Source organism: Tupaia chinensis, unplaced genomic scaffold (assembly GCF_000334495.1).
Source record: "Tupaia chinensis unplaced genomic scaffold, TupChi_1.0 Scaffold147282_1, whole genome shotgun sequence".
NCBI classification, from domain to species: domain Eukaryota; kingdom Metazoa; phylum Chordata; class Mammalia; order Scandentia; family Tupaiidae; genus Tupaia; species Tupaia belangeri.
Window position 1 is genome coordinate 1,467,971 of NW_006207133.1, and position 25,484 is coordinate 1,493,454.

General features: G+C 43.1%; 1 protein-coding gene and 1 long non-coding RNA gene across 2 annotated transcripts in view; one reads left to right on the plus strand and one right to left on the minus strand.

Annotated features, from left to right (window-relative positions):
* The window catches only part of LOC102471577 (uncharacterized), a 13,461-nt gene extending 2,178 nt beyond the window's left edge, over positions 1–11,283 (plus strand). Inside the window, exon 4 of the long non-coding RNA XR_337553.2 lies at positions 11,115–11,283. This is a non-coding gene — a long non-coding RNA (uncharacterized LOC102471577). The remainder of the gene's footprint in view (positions 1–11,114) is intronic.
* The window catches only part of CCDC93 (CCC complex scaffolding subunit CCDC93), a 98,327-nt gene that overhangs the window by 11,739 nt on the left and 61,104 nt on the right, over positions 1–25,484 (minus strand). The window contains exons 12-21 of the mRNA XM_006169544.3: positions 20,490–20,606; positions 17,805–17,867; positions 13,501–13,574; positions 12,289–12,370; positions 11,302–11,367; positions 9,851–9,904; positions 7,884–7,946; positions 4,861–4,969; positions 2,997–3,079; positions 4–12 (exon numbers count right to left, since the gene is read on the minus strand). Coding sequence (XP_006169606.1) covers positions 4–12; positions 2,997–3,079; positions 4,861–4,969; positions 7,884–7,946; positions 9,851–9,904; positions 11,302–11,367; positions 12,289–12,370; positions 13,501–13,574; positions 17,805–17,867; positions 20,490–20,606 — 720 coding nt within the window. The remainder of the gene's footprint in view (positions 1–3; positions 13–2,996; positions 3,080–4,860; positions 4,970–7,883; positions 7,947–9,850; positions 9,905–11,301; positions 11,368–12,288; positions 12,371–13,500; positions 13,575–17,804; positions 17,868–20,489; positions 20,607–25,484) is intronic.

Sequence of the window (25,484 nt, forward strand, 5' to 3'; positions counted from 1 at the left end):
CAGCAGGCTAATCTAGAGAAAAAAAAATCTGTAAGTAAAAGGCTAAAGGAGTCCGGTAACCTCAGTGACTCAAAGCCTGCCTCATCTCCAAGTACTGCTTCTGAAAGGAACACATACCGTGTTTATAAAATAACACATAAAAAAAAAGAGCAACATATTCTTGGTCCCATGGTTTTTCTCAGAGAATCCACATCTCTCTAATCACAGAGGACTCCCTCTCAGGCATTACCAAAGGAATGGAAAGAGGGCTCTCTGAGAGCGCTAAATCTCAGCTGAGAAGAGTCTGAGCTGACATCAGGGCTCTGCGGGAAGCTGCTACCTCAGCTCCTTGCTGCCCTGTCAAATACTGCACTTTGTTTTCAAGGCTCTAAACTTAGGGGGAGTCAGCTGGGGTGGAGAACACTGGGCCCATCTTATTCCTTCCCACAGAATCTTCACACCAATGTGGCCAGCTGGTGGTGGCTCTGAGGGCCTCCAAGGGAAGTAACTCATTGGAAGCCTCCATTCCCATGGAAACTGCCTCAGTCCTCATAGTAGGACCCTCCATCTGCCCCAGTGAAACAGGCCTGGGAAGGGCTCAATGACTGGCATCTAAAAACCAGAGTCCTCTTTCTGTCTGTGTTGCTACTCAACTTGTGGACTCAGGGCCAAACTATTACCATATCTGGACTTCAGGTTCACCATCTGCAGTGAGAGAATTATACTCTTATTCTTAATATTCTAAGGGGAGGTTTTGAAACTAAGTATCACAGGCATGAGTGCATTTGGAATAAAATACACAAATTATTCAAATGCGTACTTCTAACTGCATTAATATGGTTTAGATTTAAGAAGTCCATGGGACTAGCAGGTGGTGTGGTGGTTAAGGCGCTGGACACTCCCACATGGCTGACCATGGTTCAAGTCCCAGACCTGGTGGGTTGCTTTCTCACTTTCTCTCTCTCTCTGTCTCTCTTGCTCAAATTAAAATAAACAAATGAATAAGTAAAATTAAATAAAGTAATTCTTCAACTAAAAAAGAATTAAGAAGCCCATCCCCTTCCTACCCACTCAGATTCTTAGTTTTTAAAGAATGTAACAGCTTTAAACACTGCTGATAAAGAAAGGTCAGCGGTGTTCAAAGCCTTTTAAGGAATTGGGAACCAGCAGCTAGCGTAATGGCTATGTTGCTGGACTCCCACTTGGTTGACCGCGGTTCGGATCCCGGACCCGGTGGCTTAAAATTCACGCCGGGTGCGTGTGCGTGCGTGCCCAAGATCCCGAGAGGAGAATGGAGGAGAAGGGATTGCGGCGTGGCCATCCCCCCTGGGGGGGTGATTTCTCGCTTTCTCTCTGTGTCTCTCTCGCCCCCCCTTTAAGAAAAAACCCCTCAAAAAAAAAAAAAAAAAAAAAAAAAAAAGCCTTTTAAGAAGCTGGCCTGTCACTAAGTTAGGTAGGAGGCTGAAAGCCAGAGTGTAGGACAGAGCTATCTGACACAAATACCACCAAAGGTACCCATTTATTCACATATTTATCACATCCCTATATGTGCTTGTTACTGCGTAAGGCCCTGGTTGCAAAGAAAAGTAAAACTCATCCCTTACTCAAAGAACGCTCTCTAGAGCAGAGATTAATCTGGTTGGACTGCAAACAGGCAATTAAGGTGACAGATGTCCTGATTTGGGTTCAGGTAAAAATGTATTTGTAGGGCTGGCAGGTGGTGTGGTGGTTAAAGGCGGTGAATTCCCACATGGCTGACTGTGATTCGAGTCCTGAACTTGGTGAATTGTTTTCCCAGTTCCCCTTTCTCTCTCTGGTCAAATAAAAATAGTAACAAATAGAATTAATTAAATAAATAATTCTTAAAAAAAATACATTTGTAACACTGCCCCTGGTAAAGTGGGAAGTAGTGCAGGTTACAAGCTGATGACAAAATGAAAAGCAATTCTGTCAACTTCAAAGTGAAGGGCTAGGTTGGAACCAACAAACTGAGAATCCCTCACATGCAAGGGACTTTACATCTTCTCATTCTGTCTACGTCATAATTACCACCAACACAGTCAAGTGTTATCTTCAGTTTACAGGGGAGGGGCAAGAGGCCAAGCTAAAACCCAGAGCTGTCGGGTTGCAAAGTCTGTGCTCTCTCCACTACATTGTGCTGCTTACTGGAAAGGCCAGGACTAGTCTTTTTCTTTTTTTCTTTTTTGTCTTTTTTTGGAGAGGTTTCTGCTATAGGGCGTGTGTGCTCGCCAGACAGACAGAGACATAGAGACAGAAAGTGAGAAATCAACCCCCGGGGGGATGGTCACACCGCAATCCCTTCTCCTCCATTCTCCTCTTGGGATCTTGGGCACGCATGCACACGCGCCCGGCTTGAGTTTTAAGCCACCGGGTCCGGGATATGAACTGTGGTTGACTACGTGGGAGTCCAGCGATACAGCCATTACGCTAACTGCTGGTTCCCAGTCTTTTTAAAAAAATTATTAAAATGTAGCTACATACCCTGCCCCAATCACCTATCATCCACGGTGGGTGACTACCCTGAATCATGAATGGATTAAATGTGAGTCAGAGAGTGTGCCAACCCCCTTTGACCTATGCTGTGAATCATATGATCCTTTCAATTCATGCCTATGTCTGTCACAGATGATTAAATTGCTATTTTCTCTATGTAAGCATAAGAAGGCCACCATTCCCATTTCATGTAATTTAGCTGGCTCCTCTCTTTCTTTAGAACTGGAATTGAAGTTTTACCAGCTCAAGCTTTCACTGCTTTTAGATCAATATTTCCCATATGGAATGGCAGTCCACAATCTTACCTCACCTTAGACAATCTGAGCTCCTAAGAAAGCCTGCACCTCAGACTCTGTACCCTGGCACTTGGCTCACAATGGGTGCTCTCTGTGTGTACACCGAATGCATGCATCCCAAACATCAAGTTCATTTGAACTCCCTGGAGTCCACTGCACTGTTAATGCTCATGTGAGTAAGTTATCATCTTTTAAAAACGTTCTTACCTCTTTTTCTAAATAAACCTTTTTATCGTCCAAGGTATTATATAAAGTGAAGAACTGCTTGGTTTCTTTGTGCACTGCTGAAACTGTAAATGCAAAGACATCAGCACATGAACAAAAACAGGCATCAAGTGACCCAAGCCTCCTCTCCTGCACACAACACACCTCCAGGACAGGGCTGGGTGCTCACCCTCTGTGAAACTGTCACGTGCAGACAGAATCACCTGCATTTAGAAATTTTAAAAACCTTTAAAATGTTTTACGACCAATTAAATGAGAATGTCTGCAAGTGAGACCCAGGTGGCAATGTTAACCAATGCTGAAAATCCCTGCCATAGATGAACCAGTCACTCTTACCCAGTTTGGCTCAGAACTGGGTAAGGGTTGCACATATGTGATGGTGATGGTGGTGGTGGTGGTGGTGGTGGTGATAAACTGATATAGGTATTTTGGTGCAAATGCTAGAAAATGGTATTAAAATGTTATGAAAATACTTTAACGTATGTAAAATTTACTCTGTGAAATATACAGATAAAAGGTATTATTATTGCTAAGAAATTCCAAGAAAGGAGTAGTAGAAACTAAAGGAACAGATACAATTTAAGGCAGAAACTATCTTCCATTGAACATTGTCATTGCTGATACATGCCTCTGATTCTTTGAGTCAAATGTGACACTGGCTAAAACATTGGCTGCTAGGCTAAAATGTTTAAAAGGAGGCGTAAGGTACACTCCTCAGGTCTGAACCAGGGAGGATGCTTGCCTTCAAGGCAAAACCAGAGAGGAACTTTGAAATGCCAAGTGGGAATTGTGGCGCAGTGGCATTCTGAACTTGGGGACTGGCTCACAGGCCAACATGTTGGATGGGGTAGGGCACCGAATACTTGCACAGGGAGCTGGACAGAGAAGCAGGTCCAGAAGATGCATGGCTTTGTACACTGAATTTAGGATTCTGAAGACTGAGAGTAGCTATTAAATATCAAAGCTTTCAGAATAGGAAGTAAAATAATCAAATTTATGTTTGAGAAAGATTTCTGAGACTAGAGAGTAGAGGAAGAAGGAATTCTGAGCAGTGACAAAAGGTGGTTATGGCAGCAGTCCAGATAAAATGAACTTGAAAACTACTAAGAATCAGAGGTGGCGAGTGGCATGAATTAGGGTTGATGGTCCTGCTTGACTACCGGAACATGGTGGAAGGAGGCTCCTGACACTGGGAAGAATCCCAGGGATCATCGGAAGAAAGAGGCTTTAGTCAGTGGGTCTTGGAGAGCTCCTGAAGATTTGTCAACAGAGAGAGAAGTGACATAATCGGATGCGTAGAGAGAAACCTGTAGGCCAGCTACCATTCATTCAGGTGAGATGTGATGCAAACAAGAACAGATATAGTAAGAGCGGCAAAAACAGAAAGGCAAAGACATGCCTGGGTCTGAAAACATGTGGTCAGTGCTTCAGGCTGAGGGAGACCAGGTCCTGAACCACTGGGTGTATGTGATGCGGTTCAAGGTAAGGATCATCTCAACAGAAAAGTCTGTAGAGAACAAGAAATGTGAACTGAGCTATACCACGTTCCACGTGAAGCTGGAAAGCGGAGTAGAAGCTCAGGGGAAGGGCACGTGGCCTACCAGGATGAGGATGGTGATGGTTCAAAGCATTCTCTAAGAGCTCAATTAACTGGCTTAAGTGCTCTGTCCAGAGACGGCAGGGAGAGCACTGCAGTGCTGCTCCGAAATGGCTGAGCAGGACTGATAGCTAAGTGGTGCTCTTCCTGAGGGTAGCATCCACGGACTGCACACTGCTGCACAAGCCACATGTTAAAGTGGGACAGGGCCCCCAACCTCTAGAGTGTGCTTGTGGTCAATGCACCTACTCTGGCGGTAGAGTTCAATAAATCTCTTCTGATACTGTATTAGCTCGGCTCGGCTGGGGACCTCATCAATCTTGCGGTGCAAAATGGCTATTTCTCGATTTCTTCGAGCCTAAGTTCAAAAGAAAAGATAATTATTATTTGAAAAAAGGCCTTATAGGTTTTCTGCAGAGCCAAAATATCACCCTCACCCCCACCAGAGCTCAACCACATGCCTTGAAGTGCAGACATAAAGCTCTGCCATTGCCAGGAGGCCCCATCTCAGATTTTGAAGGACCTTCTCACTTTCCAACATGTGGGAAGAGGTGCCGCTGTGAACTAACTCATGGGAGGCATTAAATGAACAGACCAGAAAGGAAGATTCTGACTGGGGAGGCTGTGGACAGACAGAGCCTCCCCTTGGCCCCTATCCCTAAGGGCTCCAGAGCAGCAAGTGGGGACCAGCAATGTAAGGAAGGCTTCTCAGATGCTGGAAATTCATGCTTCTCTGCTGCCTTGACACATGTTCCAGCTTTCCACCTGGATGAACAGCTCCTACAATTTACTCCTCAAAAGATTTCTAGGGAACCAGCAGTTAGCGTAATGGCTAGGTTGCTGGACTCCCACATAGTCGACCGCGGTTCGCGTCCCGGACCGGTGGCTTAAAACTCACGCTGGGCACGTGTGCGTGTGTGCCCAAGATCCTGAGAGGAGAATGGAGGAGAAGGGATTGCGGTATGGCCATACCCCCTGGGGGGTGATTTCTCACTTTCTGTCTCTATGTCTCTCTCTGTCTGTCTGGTGAGCGCACATGCCCTATAGCAAAAACCTCTAATAAATAAATAAATAAATAAATAAATAAAAGATTTCTAGCATTTTCTCTCTTCCACAAACTGGGGAGACTTCCCTCCTGTGTCTGGGAGGTGGTGTGGCGTGGCACAGGCGCTGCCACACCTTGCTGTCACCATGCATGATGGAGGAGGACGAGGTGGACTCGCAGTGCTGTCGTCTGTGCCTTCATCCCTCCCATCTCCACGTCCTCCCACGCTCTGGCCTGTTTCGCTCACACAGCAGCAGATGTTGACCTCTAACTGGGAAATACAAGCCTCCAGGTGGGAAACCCACCACCAACTCTGCAACCAAACCCAAAACAGGGTCTCTGCAACTCTGGTTGGAGGGAGTAAGGTTTTTCTCTTTTACTCAGGCTATGCTCCTTGCAGGTACTCAAACTCTGATTCATAATTTTTCTTCTAGTACTTTTGGGACACAACTGTTCCCTCAACCTTTCCCTATCTACTGGGTCCTTCTCATCAGTATTTAAACATGTTCAAGTCCCTCACTCCTCAAAAAGTCCCTTTTTAAAACATCACTACTTTTCTGCTACCACCCCTTTCTCTTACCCTTTACAGCCAAACTCACAGAGAGCCAGGCCCTTCAGTGCCTCTCTCTCCTCTTTCCAATCATCCTTTGACCCACTGCAACTAGCCGTATCTTCAACAGCTCACCGACTTGCTCTGCCAAAGGCACCATGGCCCACAGGGTCATGTCCAATGGGTGATCAGCTTTGAGCTTTCCTGATGTCCAGCAGCATTTCCATCCTCTTGTTCCTGCTCTTGCTTTTTCCCTTCGGCTGCTCAATTTCCTTCTCACTGGTGGATTCCTCCTTTTTTCTCTGTCAGACCTTATGCCAAGGATTAGTCCCAGGACCTCCTCTTCATTTCCACAGACTCAGTCATCATCTCCACAATAAAGACACCCAAATCTCCAGCTTGAACTACTCTGAGAGGTGGATCCAACCAGGCAGTCCTTGGGCATTTCGAATTAGTTGAGTACCTCAACTTTCACAAGCCCCAAATAGCTTTAATTAACACTCCTATTCATACTCCCTTAACCCTGTTCCTTCTCTTTTATGCCTTTTCTCAATGAACAACTCAAGTATCTACCTTGCCAGACATTCAACCATCATCCCTCACTCCTTCTTCTCCCATCCAACTGATACTAAATTCCATCAGATTTAGCTCCCCAGTTTCCCCTGCTAGTACATTTCCAGGCAGCCCACCACCACGGCCTGACTCAGGCCCTCAGTAAGCTAGTGTAACTTCTCCCTAGAAGGTCCGACCGAGGCAGTCCTTAGGAGGTGATTAGCGTGTAAGCTCCCTTTTATTTTCAGGTAGAGGGACACATCTTGGCTCTCAAACAGCCAGACAGCTTCCTGAAGATGGGTCAACACCTATTTACTATTTCTGTGATCTAACACCATGCTGAATTATGTAGTAAGCAGTATCAAAAAGTTTCCAAGGACAAAGTTACCATCCTGGTTTTATTTAATGCTGTGTCTTAGCATCGAGGGCAAATCTGCCTCATCCAAATTTAACCACATGACTTAGCAAAATAAGTAGGAGCCAGAGGGGAAACAGGGACTCACTGGCCCCTATGCCCTTTGGCTACTCCCACCTCAGGCCTTTTGCTCCCAAAACACAGAAAGCAGGTCCAAGCCCAAGTGCAACTGTGGCAACTCTTGACCTCTGAGTTTCCATGAGCCATATCCTGGCAATCAATGTAAGGGATTTTAAAATGTAATTTTGACTCTATGTGAATTTAGCTTCAGAGCTGACTTTAAAGCCTCCCTCTCTATAGTTCATGCTACTCTCACAAACAGGACAACTAAGATGAGCACTTGATTTCAGAGGACAAGTAAAAAACTAGACAAGAATACTGCCTCTGGCATTTACCAGCTGCTTGACTCTGGCCAAGTACTTAACCTATCTGCATCAATTTCTTTAAACATAAAAGGAGGCTAATACCTATTCTATCTGGGGTGAAGATCAGCTCTAATAGGTGACCTCACGGGGAAGTCACATGCCAACGTGAGGCGTTACTACCAATACCTAAAACGTCGAGTTACTATCCAGCAGAAAGAAGACTGGTAAACAGTAGCCATATACTTAATCTCTAGTTTTTAGGTACTGAGACTTTCTAGCTCTGTCAGGGGTATTCATAACTAGTTAGATGCACTGAGTTATTTTTTGTTCTTGTTTTAAACTCACCTGTAGTAAACGGATCTTGTAAAGTTTCTCTTTCTCCATATTATATCGTCTGTCTAGATCTTCCTGGAAATTGGAAAAGACCACAATTATCTGAGAATAGAAAACTTTTATTCTTTGATGGTGTCTTGGAAAGTTGCATATGTTTTGACTAAATCTCCCCAATCCTAAATCCTTAAGCTTCTGTTATCAAATGGCCAAGTTTGGGGTCCAGGAAGTACGTCATGTGAGATTCTTGGCACCCTCTCACAACACTTCATAACAACGCTTTCTTCTCCCGAGATCTAGGTTGCATCCATGTTCTTAGGTGAAGAGGCCTCCAAATCTATGTGCCCTTTCCTCAAAATCTACAATGAGGAGACAAATCATTACTTCAAGAATCTGTTGTTCTATGCCTTTATTTGTAGATGATATTATTATTTTTTTCTGCATTTCTATTTAAAGCTGCACTATCCAATATAATAGCCACCTGCCACACATGGCTATTTCAACTTACATGAACTAAAATGAAAAACTAATTCGGTTTCTAGGTTGCACTAGTCATACTTCAAGTGCTCAGTACCACATGCAACTAGTGGCTTTTATATCAAACAGTGCACACACACAACATTGCCATCACTGCGGAAGTTCTTCAGGACAGTGCTAAAACAGAGAACAAAGGGAGAGGGATCCCTCACTGAGCCCAGTGAAGTAACAAACAAGCCTGGATCGTTTCTGCCTAGAGAAAGCTACAAGAGGGGTCAGAGGTGGCCCCTCTCCCCTATGTGTGTACACATACGTTCACACACACAGTCTCCTCCACAGGGCTCAGCTGCAGGCAACAGATTTCACTACAGGAATACTGTAGTTCATTTTTCTAGGAGATTATGAGGGCAAAAAGGAAAAGGATTTGATTTTCCTAATCCTTTTCCTTTACTTTTCTTTCTTGTGGAGGTCTGCTGTACTGCTGGGAGCACTGGCTTCACTCAGAACAGGTGTCTGTAAGCCACAGCTTGTGAGCTAAATTCTACAGACTCTGGGCCACATCTGCCTCTCTACTTTCACAAGTGAAATCTGTTGGCACACAGCTGTGGCCACTCACTGACACACGGACTGTGCTTACTACAGCTGACTTGGGCCACAATGCTGAAAATATTCATTATCTGGCCTTTACAGAAACAGTTTAATGACTCTGACTTTAAAAATACAATATAGGGCTAGCAGGTGGCACGGAGGTTAAGGTGGCTGGATCCCACAGGGCCGACTCCATGGTCTGAGTCCCAGACCAAGTGTCTTGAAAATCACACCAGATGCATATGCATGCAAGCATGTCCAAAACCTTGAGGGGAGAATGGAGAAGGGATTGTGGTGTGGCTGTCCTCCCTGGGGGATGAGTTCTCACTTTCTCTCTTTCCAGGGAATACACATTAAAAGTAAAATATACACACGCACATACACACACACACATGTACACACGCATACACACACACTCTCTCTCCCATATATGTATACACACACACATATATATATTAGGTTGTTGGAAAAGCCATGATATTTTTTTCTATGTCTGTCTATGTGGAAAATGCGTCATGACTTTTCTGACAACGCAATACATACACACGTGCATACATAATATAGACAGAAGCTTTTCCCCTCTGCACTGCCCCAGCCTCTCAGAGCCCAAGGGTTGAAGCCAGTATGGCTGACACAGGTTTCTCCCACTCCCAACTAGAACGCCAGTGTGAAGACAAAATGCCTGCACACTGGATTGGGAGAAAAACTTGCCTGAATGGGGACCTTCAGGGCTGTGGTTGAGGCCTGGCCTCCATCTGAGGGGCCATGGGTGTAAAATGGGATGATGCCCCTGAAAGGTCAGAGATGAGAAGGGGCCATAAAGAACATTAAAGGAAGCTGAGAAGCTCGTGGGAAAGTGCAAAGCTGGCCCCAAACCCTCATGGGAAATACCCGTCTGAGAAGAGGCAAGTACGTACGTCATGAGCCATCACAGAGGTCAGGGCACCATGTGGGTCTCCACTGGGCGGAGTCTGGAAGGATGAAAAATAATCAACACTTCTCCTGAGTAAGGGGGATGAGACAGAAGCTGAGAGCCTCGATGGAGGAAGAGGCCAACGGTGAACAATCAAATGAGGGTATGGAGGAAAATATGTCCGATGCTCAATGAGCGTATCACCAGAGAATCGAAAGGGAGCAAACTGTGTATGGGCCCCAGGTTTTAAACTGATCTTAAATCTCTGTCAGTTACATGTTAACAAGAGAAACTGAGACTCTTTTTGAATCCCTCTAACAAGATGTACTGAGAAGAGAAATGTGATTCTGGAAGTCTGTCTTTTGTGCAAACTCAGAGGCTGACAGAGCTGATGATCTGAGCCTCAAAGATTCAAAGTTTTAGAAACAACTGGAAAGGCAGGTTGTATGCCACTGGCCCCAGGACACCACTGCACTCCTGGGTTCTGTATTCAGTCACATTAACCCTTTCACAGACAGAAAGGACTGTGTGGCCTGGCTAAAATGCAGCAACCAGTTATGGAATGTGGGAGCATCTTCAAAGCCTGTCTCCCGGCTAGGCCTGGCAGGGACTCGTGCAGCCAAAAGCAAATAGTCCAGGAGTAGAGCTGTGCAGTGGTGCCTGCAGACTCTGGTCCTGCTTGACTTGGGCCATTCTCTTCCCCTCCTGAGCCCCAGGTTCCTGTATTTAAAAAGGAGAGGGTGTCATCCATGGCTTCTAAGACCACATCCAGCCCTCACATCTGAAGAACAGAGATCCCAGGAAATTAGCTTTGAATGAAGTGTGAGAAGGGAAAACAAAAACAGAAGCATTTCTAAAGTCTTATTTGGCAAGAGAAATGGACTTTATTTTCCTGACCTTTAGTTTTTAATTTAATGTTTAACAGAAATCCATGCTAGCTCCTTGGAAGATCATGTCCCTTGTTCAGAGAAACAGCTGGTCAGATGTGCCCTTTAAACCCAGGATCCTTCTGTAATCTTGGGCTCTAACATTAAACTCAATATTGCTGTTCTTTTTCATGTTCAGTGTTGTCTTTTGGGGGCATATCCCTAGGTGGCAATTGAGAAGGGTTAAATCAGTAAATTGGGAGAAAATTTAAATAGGCTGAACTCAGAGATCTCCTGCAAACACCTCTTTCTTATCTGGAGGGAGAGTCCAGAGCTGTACAACATAGTAATTCATGCCTGCGGTTGCTGCCTTTCATGCTCACTGCTGCCTTCCACCCTCAGAAGGAAGAGAAAGGAAAAAGGATGGAAATCTAAGAAAATCATGGGAAGAAAACAGAGGAAGAGTGTATATGACCACTGGCTTTGAGCACTGGACTGTTTGCTGGTTAGTTCTCTATAAACTGATTCATGGTATAAGTCCCAACAGCACCTATGGGTCTAAAGGTCCCAATTTATTCTGACACTTTACCTTTTCATGTCTGACTCTCTCAGCTTTCAGGTTTTCAATTTCCTGCTGTAGCCGTGTCATCTCCTCCTTTAAAAGCAATATGAACATTTATAAAATTCAGGCAAACTAGTAATTGGATGCAACTGTTTAATTACTTGATCTAGAAGTCTTATTTTCGTATTTCATGAGTTTATGCTAAGACAAAAAGCCAATTAGAAACTTCTTGCCTTAATTCCCAATTTTTGGCCTGGAAAGTGCTTTGCAAGATACAGACAGCTGCACCTCAGTCAGAAGGGGTCTTTCTTTTTAAGTGGTGAAGAGGTAGGCCATAATCACTAGCAAAGGGAGCAAGCCTCGAACCAGCCACCCTTGACTCCCAGCAGGTCTCAGTCTGGTCCACCTGTCCTCTTCACTTGGGGGCCCTGACTTGCAAGTCCTCCCTCCACCTGCCATCATCTCTTGCCCTTAAGTAAGATCTGTCCTCCTGATGTCTCCTGCCTTGGGTAGCCTTTCCCATCCTGAACCTCACCCAGAGCTCCCTGACCTCATTTCGTTCCTTTTGCTAAAGTCACCTGCACCCCAGGACTAGACTGCAAGCTCTCAGATGGCAGGGATCAGGCGTATATGTAAGCATCCCAGATGTTCAGGACATCCCCGGTTTCATGTGATGTCATTCTTTGCACAAAGGCCTTCTTTTAAATGATGTATTTTAAATAAACATTGCAAGACTTTTCTTCCAAATGTAATAGATTTGTGAATTATATAACCTTATTTATTGGACAATATTCTCAGTTGGAGGTTTGCAGACAGCTACTAGCCTAACTCATGTCTGGCATCCTTGAAGGTGCCAACCACAGTGCTATTCATCCTTCACAGAGGACACATACCGCGTGATGCATCTACTGTTTGAACTGCACTTGGATGTGAGGCCACAATAGGACCAGGGGAGGTAAACCAAGAGATCTCACAAGAGTCCCAGTTTATTCACTAACACCAAACAACACTTACTCGACAATGTGCTTTAAACTCCTGTTCTTGACTTTTCAGATTTTCATTCATGGCTACAAGTGCTCTCAAGTTAAGCAGAATACTGAAAAGACAAAAAAAAAAACAAAACGGCAAGCCATTATAATTTCATGAATCACAGCTAAAACCAGATCCCCAACTAAAAAATGGGCTTCCTTTTTAACCTCCTTTGTCTCCCTCAAGAGCATCTAATGGGTTCTTAACAAATGATGACTTCCATTTAATTGACATTATTATTCATTTATCCACTCAAGACCACCAGGCTGAATCCAAACAAACATTACAGATTTCAGAATTAAAGTGTCAAATGTAGAAACATCGATGAGTTTCCACAATACTGGATATACTTAATGATACCAATTATTTGACTGTACTCAGGGCATAGACAGTATTGAAAACCATTTTTAATATCCATTCTGAAAAGGAAACAAGTTGCTTATGGCTATTAAAAGCACTAATTTGGAAATAAAAAATGTCAAATATATGACAGCATTTTGCTCTTTTAAAAAGTTTTTCAAATTATATAGCCAAGTAATCTGTGGTTTTTTGCTAAAAATGTCCATAGAATAAGAACTGCTCAATCTGTGCCTGAAACTTAGTGATTTCACAACATCATTCATACAAGTGACAGCTATGAGATTTTACCACACAAACTGTGTAGAGTTAAAGCGGTCAAATTTAAATGCTTTCTCTCCTTTAAAGATAATTTATTTTACATGAGGGGGGAAAAAAAGATCAAATGCTATGCTAGTATGCCTTGGCAAAAATGCACCTCTGCTCCCAAGGAGACATGGGTAAAACGTATGTTGTTAAAGAACTGGTAACAGTGGCAGACTCCAGGCAGGAAACAGTGTGGCTGTGGACAGAAGTGGGAGGAAGACTTTTCTCCATGTTCCTACTTGTGCTGTGAAGGTTTTTAAACATAGAAAAACAAACAAACAAAACACCATGTTGCTTCTGAATGCAAGGGGAACTGGGAAAAAGGGGGCCAGTGCTGACCTGCCCAAGCATAATGCAGGGCACGCCTGAGCAAGAGTCCCTGCTTTCTGGATAAATGTGTGAAATTAACTGACCTGCTAAGAGCCACAACTGATGACCTGTGGCTGCTGTGTCCTGAGCTCAAACAAATGAAGCCACCAGGTACTGGCAAGTTATTTCTTCAAAAGGGAATAAATGCATGCCGAGGCCTCTTACCTTGGATCAGCTTTGGATTCTATCTTCTCGAGGGCTGCTTGCTCTTTGTCCAGTTTCTCACTATAACTCTTCAGCTGCAGGAGAGAACGGAGGCATCGTTGCTAGGGCCTTGGCAGAATAGTAGAGCGAGTGTTTCCACTTTCTTTCCCCCTCGTTCACACCTGTACCCTACTTCTGACAGATGTCCAAGCCCACTGGATTTGGCTGTACACTGAGGAAATAGATGGACCACAGAAATGGGATGGGGGTAGAGAGGTGACACGAAAGGTCAAACACAGACAGACCCCTCCAGACACAGCCTGCTGCTTAAAGAAACCTAGACAATGACTTTAAATAACAGCAGGGAATAGATGAAAAGCCGGAAGTAAAGCTGAGAGCCAATACCTTTTAGTAGCAAGGGGGAAATAAAGAATGGCTGTGAGAGAGACCTGGGTTTAAATCTCAGGATATTACTACCACGGCTGTGAACAAGTAAGATTTTCTTGCTTCTTAAACAATATCCTCTTCTTTTTCTGAGGCAGATAATGAGGTATTTTTTCCCCTCATGACTGTGTGTGTGGGAGGGTGTGCATGTGTACATGGGAGAGAGACAGAGAGAGAAGCACCACTGAGTGTCCCATCATGCTCCAAGCCCCTTCTCTTAGGCCTCTGGCTTGTAAAGCTCCTGGGCATATAAAGTGAGTGCTTTTTCGGTCTGATCCAGCGATCTGAACTTGCCATTGGCCATCTGATTTCCAGCGCGGTGGTCCATTTTGCTACAGACTGGGCTATGAGGTTTTCTTAAAGGGAACTTTAGGGTCAGCCCTTTATAGTGTGGTGGTTAAGTGCTGTGCATTGGTAACTGGACCCCTGTGGCTGACTGTGGTTCAAATCCTGGCCCCAGTGGCTTGAGAACCACCCCAGGTATGTATGCGAGTGTGCCCAAATTCTGACAGGAAGGAGAAAAGATGAAAAGAGATTGCATATGACCATACCCCACTGGGGGGAGAACTTTCACTCTCCTTTCTCTTTCTCTCTCTCTCCCCTCTCTCTGATGCACATGCACATGCTCTCTGATAATTCAAAAAAAAAAAAAAAAAAGCATCAAGCAAGCAAGCAAGATGAATGAACCTCCAAAGAAACTTAGGTTTTAATGTATAAAGTGTGCAGTTGCATTTCATAACAAAATACAAGGGTGCTATTTAAAATCAAGTATAGGGGCCAGGTGATGTTGCAGTTATATCACTGGACTCCCACATGGTTGTCTGTGGTTCAAGTCCCAGACCCAGTGGCTTGAAACTCATGCCAGGCACGTGTGCATGCATGCCCAAGATCTTGGGAGAAGAATGTGGTCATCCCCTCTATGGGGATGATTTCTCACTTTCCCTCTGGCTGTCTCTGTCTCTCTCTGGCAAGTACAAACGTCTAAAGGCAAAAACCTCTTCCAAAAATAAATAAGTGTAAAGTAGCTCTCTTATAACGATATCTAGTATCTATTGCTGGATAAAGAAACAAGGTGTAAAACCATAAGCATTGTAAGCTTCCACTGTGTACTAAGGAATGTATACCCTGAATGCATACATGTATAAGAGAATACAGAAGTAATTGCTTGTATATTCATAATGTATTTCTGAAAGGATTAAAATTAAACTGGTTATATAGCTGCCTCTGGAGAGGGTAATTGGATGACTAGGTGACCAGGATGCATCCTTTTTGCATTTTGAACCTTATAAATGTGTTACCTATTAAAAAAGGAAAGTAAAAATTTAAAAATTTTCTAAGAGTTCTAGTTGAAAATGGCAGATCTGGTACAAGTTGCATGAACCCCTCCTTGCCCCACCTCTTCCCCAGATCCAGACTATTAACCAGTAGTGGGTTACCCTCACAGACTGCCAGTGGATGGAAATGGGCTGAGGCTGCTGAGTGGAGGCAGCAGACAGAAGGCCTGTTTTGCTGGGTTGGGAACCTGCATTAGAAACAGCCAGATGAGCTAAGCATAAAGCCGTGCTGGTGAAGTCTCAGAGGCTGAGTAGATTCCCAGATAGCTGGCAATGGAGAATAGAAAAAATGGGGAGTTCCCAGACTCAGAATATTGGCTGCCATGGCTGATCACATCTAACAGCAGGGACCATCTTGAACAAACCCATGACATAGGCACATGTGGGTATAGTATCTGCAAGGTGGGTAACATATGCTCAAGAATCATCAAACATAAACCACAAAAGGTGGTTTAGAAAGGCACGGGAAGACACTGTGTATATTACAAAGAATCAGCTGCATACATAGGAGAGTAAAGCTGTGACAGCTAAAGTTAAAAAACCAGACACTCTTGACCCAGGGCCAGCCAGCCTGATGGGGCTGTGAGGTCTCCACACAGGGGCTGGGTCAGGGGCTACCTTCTCCACTTGCCATGAACTGTTTTACTTCTCCCAAACTTAAGGAAAAACAAGTCTCCCCTCTTTTTCGTGCAACTAGATTATCTTAGAAAGGCAGACTTTGTTGAAACCCTGTCATGAAAGGGTTTAGAGTACTCATTTTGCCCAACTTCTGCCTTGAATAGATAAGGGGACCCAGGCCCAGAGACAAAGGACAATGCTATTCATGGGCCAACCAGATCCAGCTTCTTCATAACTGGTCCAGTACTAGGTTTTGTCCAGTTTTGCATTTTTCTAGGTAAGACTTAGTCTGACTGTCCTACTGGTAAGCTCTCTGAGAAGGTTTTGGTGCCAAGCTGCTTGCATTCAAATCCTGGCACCCAATGCATCATCTCTGGCAAGTTATTAGCCTTTCTGCCTTGGTTTCCCCATCTACAGAAGTGGGACTAGAGCAGCACTTTGCTAGCATTATTGTGAAGATCCCACAGGTTAGCATAAGTGATGTGCCCCAAGCATATCCAGCACAAAGCAATACTGGCTGCTGGTATCATTTGGGCATCAGAAGACTAGTCCTTATTACTGACTTAACTACATCTTCTACATTTCTAGCACATAGAAAGGGCTCAGAAATACTTGATTTAGTGTTTAATACAAAAAGTCACTTAGAATTTATATCCTAAGGGATATAAATGTCCTCAGAAATTGCTATCAAGATGCCTTTAATCTCTTCCAGATTGTGACACAGAGATTGATCCATGACTTGGCAAACTTCATGCCAGGGACTCTGCAGCATTAAAAGTAACATAGCAGTAGGGATTCCACCTCTAGGACTCGCCATCTAATCCATAAAGAATGTAGTCACAGAACTGTGTAAAGGAGGCTGGTCATTCTAAACAATGTAGGCAACTTTAGGAAAAATGAAAAAAAATATTCTAATAGTGATGCTGTGCTGGCTCTTTTCAAACATCTTGACAATAACTGAAAAGTCCAGCACAGGTTAGAATTAAAATGTTTTGTCAGGTTTACAGCAAGATAGTGAACTAAGTGCTACATACTGCTAATGAAATAAGAATTTCAAGTTGGTATATTTCAGGTAAAATCACAGAAAAGTAGAGACTGGTTTTGTTTCAGAGATGTCTTTGAAGATCCCAGCTAATCAATGATCCAGAAAATTACCAAGTAGGGACCTCTCAGTGTGGCCCTTCCAGGGTACAGCCACAGCTGAGCATCAAAATAACAACGAAGAGCTTTTCAGATCCACATGAGGGTGGTTTTCTGTGGAAATGTAAGGGACACAAAAACCTGGAACACTCCTCACATGACAGAGGTGGCATCAGAAACATCTGATTTCCTAGGCACTCAGCTATAGTGCTGCTATGTGATACAACCCTTGCAGCTGGGACCAGATGCTGAATCCCACAGTTCAAACACACCCACAACTCTCCTCCTCCTGTGACCCTGCTCCCCTTTCCATCCTACTTTGTGCCTAAGAGATAACTGGCGATCCTGAACAACAAATTATATCACTTTGAGATTCTGCAGTGTTTCAAAAGAAACCTCATGCTCAAAGAATTTGGTATCTTGGAGTTGTAATACAGTCTGCTGTCTGAAAAGTGAGACTATTTTCTGTGAGGGACCTGCAAGTTCTTCCATATACCCACACCCACCACAGCCTATCAGGCTCAGGCTCGCCGTCCTCAGGAACCTTTCCTAACCCTCAGAGCCCACAGCAACATCCCACCAAGCTGCTGATGGTTTAGAACATGGCAGTGTGGATAAATGAATGGCATGGGTCACACACTGCCATGAACTGTCCTGTCCTCAAATGGACTGCAGCTTCGGAGAACAAGATCATGTCTCCGCCACCCAGACAGAATCCCATTCCTCCCATTAGTACAGGTCAGAACTGACTCCTGACAAAGAGGCCCACAGAGAAGAAAATCTGCTCACCTCTGTCAGTGTTTTCTTTGCTTCTTTATATCTGGTTTGAAGGTTGGTATGACTTGCTTGCAGCTGTGAATGAAAGATAAAAGATATCTACTCTTATTTGATCCTTACAGCAACACAGGTGTGGACGGTAGTCCCATTTCACAGATGAGAAGAGGGAAGCTCGGATTTAAAGATTAAAACAGAGCAAAAGTAAAACTTTTAGAAAAGCTGCCAACAACAAATGAAGATACTTGTTTAATTAGCACCAAGTACATGTCAACCATGTACCAGGTATTTACTCCTACATTGTCCTTCTAGTTATTAGTTTTCATGACTGAAGAATGATTATGTCTAACAAGGCCTGCCAAGAAGCCAATTCAAGCAGACATCAGAAGTGATGAAGGAGGAAGGCATGTGGACACTGGGGTCTCCCTCACTGGGTGGAAGTTTGAGGTGTATTTTAAAACAACAGTTAAGAGAAGACTTCAAACATTCACGATGCAAGCTGATGGTAGATGTCTGAGATGGCGGGTGTGTTTATTGCCTTGATTTGATCATTATACATTGGATTCCTGTACTGGAGGGCCACATCTTCTAAAACCCCTCACTCAGATGTGATCCTGGGCAAGTCCTTCCTTCTCTAACTCACCCAGCTGGCCTAGTTTCACAGTCCAGGATTACTGTACACACTGGCCATCTTTAATAAACACTAACCACAACAATAATGAACAGTGTCCTTTACTGAGAGCCTGCTGTATGCTAGGCTGTTTTCCTGAAAAAATAATCAGCTCTTGGTAAAACACAGCTTCTGAGTTAATTACAAGACAGACCCAAGAGTCAGGGAAGAGTACCCTTTTAGTTGGACTGAGGATATGACAGACTGCTACCTGGAACGAAGTTTAGTGTTCCTCTCCTCAGGTTTAGATGGAAGAAGAAGTAAACATCAGCATGTGCTGAGATGCTCTGGCTTCTGGGATCTGCAAGAACCTCGATAACGCTCTGAAGATATTACTATAAAGAAGCCTTATCCTTGATTCCTGCTCACCCCGATTCTGTGATAAGTTCTTTTTTTTCCTTTTAAAATAATGAGTTCTTTTTGAAACAGTCACTTTCACATTCTTATCACCAGCAGGGGTCAGGAGCAGAGACCATACTCTCTGAGCTGAGAACTCATTAAAATGACTAAACAAATTACTGAACTGAAACCAAGTCAGAGTAACTCTTTGCATCCTTCTTTTCTTATGATCCAGAGCATTTCAGTAAAACATATTGTTTGTGCAGCTATGCTAGAACAAATTCTAACAAAACAATTCAAACAAAAAGAAGTGCTTTCACAGGACCATTTAATATGTTAATATCTTTTGAATATGTGGGACTTGAAAGAATTAAAAATGCACAAACTCGAGATGCCAACTGGCACCCAGTTTTGGAAAATCAACTGTCACAGGAACTACTGGTGAATTGCTTTTAGAAAACCGTATTCATTTCTATTATCTTCTGTTATGTGTATTTTTCTAATTAAATCTTATTGCCAATGCAACTGAAGCATATAATAACTTTTTATCATCCAGTGACTGTTCTTGAGTCAAGCTCCCCACCTTTCTCCTGTGTCTCCTTTGTAGGAAAAAAAAAGATCTTTCAAAAAATAGTCCTATCAATCACAAAACATTACAGAATACCATCTCCTATGGCTCTCTCAAAAATAATCCAGTTTCCTGAATTTTCTTGCCGTTAGCCATCAGTGACTCATGCCTGGACCACTACATCAGCCTGTTAATGGCTCTCCTTGAATCCCATCTCACCCAAATCCTATTCATCATGCTTCCACAGCAAACAGAATGGTCTATGAAACATGAAAATCTGTCCTGCTATTCCTCTGCTTATACTCTGTAGTGGCTTCTACTCTCCTGCAAGGCCCTGTTAGCTCAGATTCTCTTGAGCAACTGCCTTACTCACGATTCTCTACACACAAAATGGAAATTGACCAAGACTCTCTCTACCTAGTCTTCATTGATGTTGTTCCCTGAGTCCCTGCCCAAGCCCTCTACACTTTCCACACAAACTTCCTGCCCAGCAACATCCACTCATCCTTCCAGCCTCAGTCCTCCATGACCTGAGGCTAGGTCAGGGTTCCCTGTCAATCACTCTCTCTAGCTTCCTAGACTTCACGTTCAATCATTTTCACAGCTATATTTAAATGAGGATAAGTGTGACATATTTGTTTGCTGTATGTCTCTCCACTTGATCTTAAGATCCTTGAGAATAGGGCTCATAATTTGCTCTTCGTTCATCCCCAAAGCTTAGTGCAGTGTCTAGCACACAGCAATGCTCAGTAAATATTTGAGAACTGATGCTATTCTTGCCCTGATATTCTTCTACAACACAGAAAGGCAAACTCTTTTCTGTGAAGGGCCAGATAGTATATATTTTAGGTTTTGTAGGTCTGCTCCAACTACTCAACTCTGCCATTGTAGCTTCACAGCAGTCACAGAAAATACACAAACAAATGGGTGTACATATGTCCCAATAAAATTTCATTTACAAAAACAGGTGATGGCTGGAATGGCATGAGGGATGCAGTATAATAAAAACTCCTGGAATCTTCGACAATCTACCACTAAGATCTTAACTCCTTCCCTAATTCTTCCTTTCTTTGAAGGCTGGTTTTATTTTACTTGATTGAAATCATAAATAGAAAACACCAACCTCTTCCAGATGTTTGGTCTTCTGCAGAATCTGCTTGTTTAAGGACATGACTTTCCGACGATGTAGTTGAGAGGTTCCTAATTTTTCTGGACTTTCTTCAGCTGATAGCTCGGATTGCTATGGAGAAAAAGGAAGGCCAAACCCATAGAATTTAATTAGTTCACTTCAGTTCATATAAGCCATGCCTGTTCAGTCTGGGCAGAAGCTACTGTACAGCCAGTTACACTGAGCCAGGGTATCAACAGGGCCCTGTTCAAAACTCCAGCACAGATAAAGGGATTCTGAAACAATGACCAAAATTCCTACCAAGGGTATCTGGATTCCTGGCAGAGGGAAAAGCATGTGCAAAAGCGAAGGGGTCCATAATTGGTTATGTTAACATTATACAGGCAATAGGATGTCATCAAAGGCTCTCACAGGGAATACCAAAGCTATAGAAGTATCTTTATAAGACCATTTTGGAGTTGTCAAGAATGACAAATTGATTTATTTCCATCTAAGTATTATAAGCATGCAAGTATCACAGTTTAAAAGCACTTACAATAAAAAGCACATCTTCTAACCCATTTTTCCCCTTTCACAGATCCACTCACTTTTAACCATTTCCTATTTTTAATGTTCTGGGTGTTAACAGAGGATAGATATGAGGGATAAAAGTCGCAGGAAAAAGGCAGCTGCAGCAGCACAGAGGGCAATGGAATGCTCCATGATGCTGAGACCACATGGGAAGGCCTTGGGTTCATGTTCTGAAGTCTCCCTGCTCATGCTGGGCATGTATATGCCCATGATCCTGGCTGATTGAAGCTAGAAGTAGGATTGCTACATGAAGAGCCTGTTAGGGGTGCACGTTTCTCTTTCTCTCTGTCTCACTTTCTCATAAAGGAAGTAAATAAATACACTTTGGGAGATAAAAGTTAGGGATGTCAGGCAGGAAACTCGTGAAATTATATCAGTTAAGTGAAGAACAAATGAAGAAGGATTGGATGGGATATGGAGACGATCAGGACTGGAAGTGGGTAAGATACTTTATTTATTTATTTTAGAGGTTTTTGCTATGGCGCACATGCATTTTTCAGAGACAGAGAGACAGAAAGTGAGAAATCACCCCCGGGGGGATGGCCACGCCATAATCCCTTCTCCTCCAGTCTCCTCTTGGGATCTTGGGCGGGCACGCACACACGTGCACCCAATGTGATTTTAAGCCTCTGGGTCAAGGACTCGAACTGCAGTTGACCACATGGGAGTCTAGCGACATAGTCATTATGCCAACTGCTGGTTCCTGGATAAGAGACTTCTAAATGAGGTGATCAGATAAATATAAAAATATTTCCCAGGCAAGGGAAGGACCATTACAGAGAACCACACAAAGAAGAAAGGTTTGGTGTAGATACTAACTACAAAAACTTGCCTCAAGACACCTGTGAAAAGTCTCAGGAAAAAGAAGTCAGGTCAAACTTTAATTGTTGTCTTTAAAACAGTTGGGGGGGGGGGGGTTGGGGGGCGGTGCCACACAGGTAGTGCCACTACTCAGGAGGTTGGAAACTGCATGGGAGGCCCAGGTTCTGTTTGTGGACCAACCTGAGCATTTCAGGCACAGTTGCGTGTGCTGTAATCCTAGCTAATTGGGTAGCTGGGGCAGGAGGATTATATTCCGTGACACTTTGTCAAAAGTGCCTAGTTCATTCTCTTACCCTGTTTTCTCTCTTTCTCAAAGGAAAAAAAAATACATATACTCAGATACTTCTAGGAGGACTACAGGTAGCTTCATTAAACAAACACCCATTAAAACATTTCCTTTCTTACAGTAAGTATCTCAATGCCAAACTAATCACTGAGTTTTATTTTTTTAATTTTGTGATAAGAATACATGTACTCACTGGAGAGAGACAGAGACAGGGAGAATGAGATATCATCCCTGGGGAGATGGCCGTGTGCAACCTCTTCCCTCCCATTCTTCTACTAAGATTTTGGGTAAGCATGCATATGTGCCTGCCATGATTTTCAAGACACTAGGTTCAAGACTTGAACCATGGTCAGCCATGTCAGAGTCCAGAGCCTTAAACAATGATTTTAAGCCCAAGTGCAACTAAACTATTTGGGTATTTGACTCTCCCTATGTGTCTGAACAGAAACCATGAATTTAAAATCTGAAAAATTTACATATGAGGAAAAGAAGGAAAAGTGAAGAGGAGTAGAAATGCATGGTCATAATTACCATATATTTTGCTTAAGGATTTCTCAATAATTCAGCAGTATTATTACTGGATGATGAGTTTTTTGCTACTTAACACCACCAGTGGCAGGAAACTACCAGCAGCAAGGAACTTCATTTTCTGTCTCATGGGTTGGCCATAGAGGAAATAAGCTATGCTCTCTGTATTACAACATATCTAGCCTTGAAACCTGGGACTTTGGAAAATGCAAATGTCATTTAAGCTTGCCAGAATTTTCTGGGAATGGGAATTAACTTTTAAAAATTAATTTTGGATGTAACAAGATGTTCACAGCCTATAGACTGAGGAAAGACAAACTGTTTGTGAAAGTTATTTGAGCATATAAAAAAAAAAAGGAGGAAGAAGAGCCAGATGGTTGTGCACTGGGAATGTATTGGACCCACAGAGGAAGGTCACGGTTCTCACAAGGCCCCTGAACATGCCAGACGTGTGTGTGCCTGCAATCCCAGCTGACGGAGGCTAGGGCGGACTGTAGCATGAAGACTCTGATGCAGGAGCTTCTCTCTATCTCATGGAATAAAAAAAGTTTTTCTAAAAGAAAGGAGAGGAAAACTATCCCCTCTCTATTTCTAAATCTCTTAACAGAAACAGAATTACAATTAACTAATTATATCTAGACCTTCACTCTAATTAACACATTACCCTGAACCATATTAATTTGGTCATTTTTGTATGCTACCTACCTAATCATTCTTTTTATGATAACGCATGTGCATACATGAGAGAGAGAAAGTGCCCTCAAAAGGGTCTTATCGAAGGCCATCCTCTTCCTCCTTCCTCAGTCCTTCAGCTCCATACGTGGACCTGCAATGTTTCTAGCTGACTCAGGATCTGACCTCACAGCTGGCCATGTGGTTTCAGCACTGCAGTACAGTACGCTATGGACTATGCCACCTACGTGGGACCAATTTTAGTATTTTTTTATCATTTCAGGTTTAAGTCTTAACATCCAACTTTAACACCCGTCCATGACATTGACTTCAATGGCCTATCATTAGAGTAATCTCCTTTACCAGCAGAATCACATAAGCCTCTATTTCATGATGTTCTGACACCTGAAACAGAATGAATTTCCTATTAACTGGAACTTCCCCACAAGGTTATGTTTCTAGGTCTATCGTCAGCAATTTTCTTAGGAAACCTGACTGCCTCCAGCTGCCTGCATGGCTTCCAGACAAAGGGGTAGGCAGGCAGGCTCCAGGGGTCCATGCAACTCTCACTCTGACGTCCTCTGGTCTATGGAGCTAAGTGCACACTCATGTAATTCCGTTTTGCAGCTCTGGCATGAGTTGGATGACGTCTCTAACTCTTAGCAGGTTTTCCTGAAGCAACTACTTTTATGGCAAAAATCTCAAGAGAATAAAAACTCTTCCTCACCCAGCTTCCCTCCTTTCTCATTAGTGTGTATAGCACACATAAAGTTTTGCTTTTAAAGTATGAACTTTCAAACATCACTTGGACTCTCTATGCAGGAAAGCTTTGATGGCAAGTAGCCATACTGGTTGGCTATGTGTCTATTTATCTATCCAAATCTGGATTTTTGGCCATATGGCCCCTCAAGACTCTTTCAAGGAATCTGTGAAGTCAGTCTCCTTTCATAGTAATACTAAGATTTTTTTAAATGTTTTCACTCTCATTCTCTTTTGTAGAACTTTCATTCTACGGTAAAAATTTCCAGATGTCACATGTTGTGATATCCTTGCCCTGATGTTAATATGTAATGCATTTATTATTGTTATTTGAAAATAAATTAATGTATAAGCTATTAGGTCCTCTGTAATTTTTAAACCCTTAAAGGGGTTTTGAAGCTAAAAGTGTTGAGAACCACTACTTTATTCTAAGGAGTGTGGCTCACCTGGGAATATACCCATTGACTGGGAATCTGCTGATTGACCAAAACTCAGGAATCCACTCACTGACTAGGATAGCCAAAAAAGTGGACCCACCAGGTAGACGGCTATCACTTATGTAACACTAATAAGGGAAAGTTCTTTCCTTCTGATTCTATTCTTTTATGGGATGACTCAGAGAGCCATACAAATAAAGAGAAAACTCTTGCAATGCACAGAGGTAGACGTATATCACTTATGTAACACTAATAAGAGAAAGTTCTCTCCTGATTCTATTCTTTTATGGGATGACTCAGAGAGCCATACAAATAAAGAGAAAACTCTTGCAATGCACAGAAAGAAACCTGAAACCTCCATACAAAACTCTATCATATCTCTTTTGTGATAGTATGCATTTTAAGCAAACATAGGCTTTCAAAATACTTTTTGTTATGCTAGGTAATGATTTTAATTGCTCTGTGGAGTCCCTTACTTTGCATTTTTAAAGTACTAATACATAGTTAGCGTAATGGTTATGTCTTTGGACTCCCACGTAGTTGACCATGGTTCGTGTCCCAGACCCGGTGGCTTAGAACTCACACCGGGCGCATGTGCGTGCGTGCCCAAGATCCCAAGAGGAGAATGGAGGAGAAGGGACTGCGGCGTGACCATCCCCCCTGGGGGGTGATTTCTCGCTTTCTGTCTCTGTGTTTCTCTCTGTCTGTCTGGCGAGTGTACGCGCCCAATAGCGTAAAACCTCTCCAAAAAAAGTACTAATACACCAATATCAGGATGCTAATCATCACTTCCATATTTGACTTTTTTTCTAGTTCAATTAAAATGACTAATATTAAAAAATATAGGCCCACAGTATATAAAAATGTTTGAATTTCTCCATTTGCATTTGAGTCTAGAGATGGTGCTGCTCTACT